The following is a 4,720-nucleotide window of genomic DNA, read 5'->3' on the forward strand; positions in this document are numbered from 1 at the left end:
GCCGTATTTTATTTCGATCGCTATAAAGTTTGTTGTATTATATTGAGTGAGTCCTGTGTAGTTGCCATTCTTCTTTCTCACTGCAATGCAAGCTTTGGTGCTGTTGTCGTTGTCATTGTCGCAGTGTTGATATATGTCGTAGTTGTCTATGTTTCTCATTTTATTCTGTATTGTATATGGTTCTGATATACATATTACATCGTATTCTTTTTCTCTGATGTTTTGTAGCATTTCATTTGTGGCTGCAAATCCTCTGCCTAGGTTGCATTGCAGTATTGTTATATTGGTTGTTGCGCTGTGTGTGTTCGTCTTTGGAGTGCCCTTATCGGTATCGTATGGACATCTTTGCTATTTTGCTCCATTTGCTGTACTCTGGGCAGTCTAGGCTGTATGCAGCATGGATGTGCTCCATTCCCTTCTTCTGGCAGTTGGAGCAGTTTGGGTCTTTGCTGTATCGGTTTGGGCATTTGCGTGTGTCGTGCGTTTCCGCACAATACCCGCATCTAGTTTTTGCAGTGCAGATTGATGCTCTGTGGTTATATCCCATGCAATTATAGCATTGGAGCAGTTGTTGCTGCTCCACCGCCACCACTGACTGGTACCCTATTCTAATTTTTCTTTGTTGTTGTATTCTGTTGTATATCTCTGGACTCACTTCTATGATCACGTTCTTTGTATAGCTGTCCCTTCTGTTTATGTGACGTATATATTTTATTAATTTCTCATTTCCAGATAAATTGCTGGTTATATTAGGGTTTTGTCTATGAATTGCTTCTGTTATTTTGTCTCCTACATTTTCGTTTATGACTCCTATTAGTTTTATTTGCGGGTTTCTGAGTTTGGGGACTTCCACTGTAACTCCTGTGTTATTATTTCTGATTGCTGTGCTAAGCTTCTCTCTGTCTTCTTCGTTTTCGCAGTTTATGACTACTTTATTGCTTTTAGTATATCTGATTTGCTGTATTCCGACTCCCAGTTGTATAACATCTACCTTATCTTGTACTTGTTTTAGTGTTTCTGCGTTTTCTTTTCGAGGGTCTATGTTTTCTAGTATGACCGCGTAACTGGTTTCTGTCTTGTTGTTATTATTATTGTTTATTTTGGTTACTTTCCTATGTGTCTGATTAGTATTATTTTCGTTGATTGGTGTTTGCTTGTTTCTCTTTTGGGTTATTGTGGTTTCTTCTCTTGGTTTTTCTTTTGTTCTTTCTTTGTTTATCTGTCTATGTGTGTCTGTCCTTTCTCCTCTTTTTGTGTTTTTATTATTGTTGTTTTCCACTGTTTTTGCTGTTGTTGTTGTTGCGATCTCTTTTTCTTCATCGTCTATTGGTCTTGTTAGTGCTGCGACTACTAATTCGTTGACTGCCTTTTGTTCATAAATTAGTTTTTCTATTTCTGTTTTTACTCCATTTATGATGTCTTCCTTTAGTTTGTCTACGGGAGTTTTAGGTTGGGGTGCCGTTGTTGGAGTGTATTCGTCTGTTTGTACGGCTTGATTTCTATTTTTATTTGATGGTGATGGTGATGTTATTGTTGTTGTTATTGCTGTCGTTTGCGGGTCGTTGTTTCTTGTTATTTTCCCGGTTAGGGTGAGTTCTAGTGCGTATCTTTCTACTTCTTTTTGTATTTTCTTGACTGATTCTGATATTGCCTCTTTGCTTTCCTTTTTCACGCTTCGGTTGAGTGTGAGGTGACTTTGGATTAATGCTGATTGTGCATTGACTATGTTTACCAGTCGGGTTGTCGTTAGATCGTATCCTTGTGTGTGCTCCATGGAGTCGTCTAGTCCGATTATCTCGCTTGTTGTTTCTTCATTTGATGTCGTTTCTTTGTTTCCCTTCCTTGTTGTTATCTTTGCAACATCAGACTCGTTTTCTTTTCCTGGTTCTTTGTCCGTTTCATTCTTTTCTTTGTTTATTGTCTGCTCCGTTTCTCGTGTTGCCCCTTCTGGTTGGGTGTTTTCCCTTGTTTCCTTGTCGTTTTCTCTGTTCTGTGTTTGTGACTTTTCTATATCTTCATCGTGATTTGGTGTCGGTATTTTTTGTATGTCTTGGTTTATTTCCATTGTTTGCTGGGAGGGGTCTCTTGGTTCCTCCCTGCTTAGTGAGAGGTCTTCTCCATGTTGTCTGTCCTTGTCATTCATGTTTTCCTCGTCTGTTTGTGTATTCCGTATATTTTGGGTCTGTGGCGCATCGTCTTCTGTGTCTTGGTTTTTGTTGGCGCGTGCTCTGGTGAGTCTGATTTCTTTGATCGGTGAGGTTTTTGATGTTTCTGACATGTTTGTCTATTATTATTATATTTTTGCTTATTTAATTTATATTCACTGTGTTCACTGTGTTCACTATGTTCACTATGTTCACTATGTTCGCTAAATTTATTGTGTTTGTTGTGTTCACTGTGTTGTATATTGAAAACTTTACCTTGTTTTGTTGTATGCTGTGATGGTTTTTCCTTGCAATCCTTGTATGGGTTAACTCACTGTTTCACTAGGTTGTCACTGTTTCACTATGTATATTTTCCACTGTGGTTTATTGTTTCACTGTTATTGTTTATTATTTTTTTTTGCACTGAGTTTTTTATTTTATGTTCTGTCCGCGGAGTGGCGTTTTGCTGCGCCTTGAGCAGCGGCGCCCAGCGCCGTGGAGCAGCGGTTCACAGGACCGCGGGGCACTTGGCCTCAGTACGCTGGTCGCCGGCTGACTGGTTAGGTTAGGTTAGGTTAGGTTAGGTTAGGTTAGGTTAGGTTAGGTTAGGTTAGGTTAGGTTAGGTTAGGTTAGGTTAGGTTAGGTTAGGTTAGGTTAGGTTAGGTTAGGTTAGGTTAGGTTAGGTTAGGTTAGGTTAGGTTAGGTTAGGTTAGGTTAGGTTAGGTTAGGTTAGGTTAGGTTAGGTTAGGTTAGGTTAGGTTAGGTTAGGTTAGGTTAGGTTAGGTTAGGTTAGGTTAGGTTAGGTTAGGTTAGGTTAGGTTAGGTTAGGTTAGGTTAGGTTAGGTTAGGTTAGGTTAGGTTAGGTTAGGTTAGGTTAGGTTAGGTTAGGTTAGGTTAGGTTAGGTTAGGTTAGGTTAGGTTAGGTTAGGTTAGGTTAGGTTAGGTTAGGTTAGGTTAGGTTAGGTTAGGTTAGGTTAGGTTAGGTTAGGTTAGGTTAGGTTAGGTTAGGTTAGGTTAGGTTAGGTTAGGTTAGGTTAGGTTAGGTTAGGTTAGGTTAGGTTAGGTTAGGTTAGGTTAGGTTAGGTTAGGTTAGGTTAGGTTAGGTTAGGTTAGGTTAGGTTAGGTTAGGTTAGGTTAGGTTAGGTTAGGTTAGGTTAGGTTAGGTTAGGTTAGGTTAGGTTAGGTTAGGTTAGGTTAGGTTAGGTTAGGTTAGGTTAGGTTAGGTTAGGTTAGGTTAGGTTAGGTTAGGTTAGGTTAGGTTAGGTTAGGTTAGGTTAGGTTAGGTTAGGTTAGGTTAGGTTAGGTTAGGTTAGGTTAGGTTAGGTTAGGTTAGGTTAGGTTAGGTTAGGTTAGGTTAGGTTAGGTTAGGTTAGGTTAGGTTAGGTTAGGTTAGGTTAGGTTAGGTTAGGTTAGGTTAGGTTAGGTTAGGTTAGGTTAGGTTAGGTTAGGTTAGGTTAGGTTAGGTTAGGTTAGGTTAGGTTAGGTTAGGTTAGGTTAGGTTAGGTTAGGTTTTTTTTTTTTTTTTGCTTTAATGATATTCTGAAAATTTATAGACATATGGTCCTCGCTATGGATACGGGCGACCATATGCCCTGCAACTGAGTTTATACAATACTGAAAGTTATTATGGTGTGACTAATTTCCTGAAGCGTTTACAATTTGAATGACTATGGATGGAGCATGGAGCATTTACAATAAATTCTATGTTCATGGAGCGGTCCTAAATTTAACTATTAAATCTGCAGCTATTTTACAATTTTCCTTCTAAGTTCGTGGAGTGGCTATGGCTAAAAAATGACTATGGATGGAGCATGGAGCATTTACAATAAATTCTATGTTAATGGAGCGGTCAGACATTTAACTATTGAATCTACAATTATGTTTATTTTATACAATGCTAGTAATTATTTTGGTGTGTCTAATTTCCTAAGGCTATTATTCTGTAGTATTTACATTTTTCCTCTAAGTTCGTGGAGTGGCTATGGATGGAGCATGGAGCATGGAGCATTTACAATAAATTCTGTGTTCATGGAGCGGTCTTAAATTTCACTATTATGTCTACAGCTATTTTACAATTTTCCTTCTAAGTTCATGGAGTGGCTATGGCTATAAAGTGGCTATGGATGGAGTATGGAGCATTTACAATAAATTCTATGTTCATGGAGCGGTCAAACATTTAACTATTGAATCTACAATTATGTTTATTTTATACAGTACTAGTAATTATTTTGGTGTGTCTAATTTCCTAAGGCTATTATTCTGGAGCATTTACATTTTTCCTCTAAGTTCGTGGAGTGGCTATGGATGGAGCATGGAGCGTTTACAATAAATTCTGTGTTCATGGAACGGTCTTAAATTTCACTATTATGTCTACAGCTATTTTACAATTTTCCTTCTAAGTTCATGGAGTGGCTATGACTATAAAGTGGCTATGGATGGAGTATGGAGCATTTACAATTAATTCTATGTTCATGGAGCGGTCAAACATTTAACTATTGAATCTACAATTATGTTTATTTTATATTATACAATGCTAGTAATTATTTTGGTGTGTCTAATTTCCTAAGGCTATTAT

General features: G+C 38.0%; 1 protein-coding gene across 1 annotated transcript; it reads right to left on the reverse strand.

The window, feature by feature from the left end:
• Positions 1 to 322: 322 nt before the first annotated feature.
• Positions 323 to 2,278, reverse strand: LOC134790096 (myb-like protein X). Its single transcript, XM_063760868.1, has one exon. The coding sequence runs from the start codon at positions 2,276 to 2,278 to the stop codon at positions 323 to 325; it is 1,956 nt and encodes a 651-aa protein (XP_063616938.1).
• Positions 2,279 to 4,720: the final 2,442 nt, after the last annotated feature.

The sequence above is a fragment of the Cydia splendana genome, chromosome 4, assembly GCF_910591565.1.
Source record: "Cydia splendana chromosome 4, ilCydSple1.2, whole genome shotgun sequence".
Lineage (NCBI taxonomy): Eukaryota > Metazoa > Arthropoda > Insecta > Lepidoptera > Tortricidae > Cydia > Cydia splendana.

Coding starts and splice junctions, on each gene's coding strand:
- LOC134790096 (XM_063760868.1), bottom strand. CDS start 2,278: ATGTCAGAAACATCAAAAACCTCACCGATCAAAGAAATCAGACTCACC.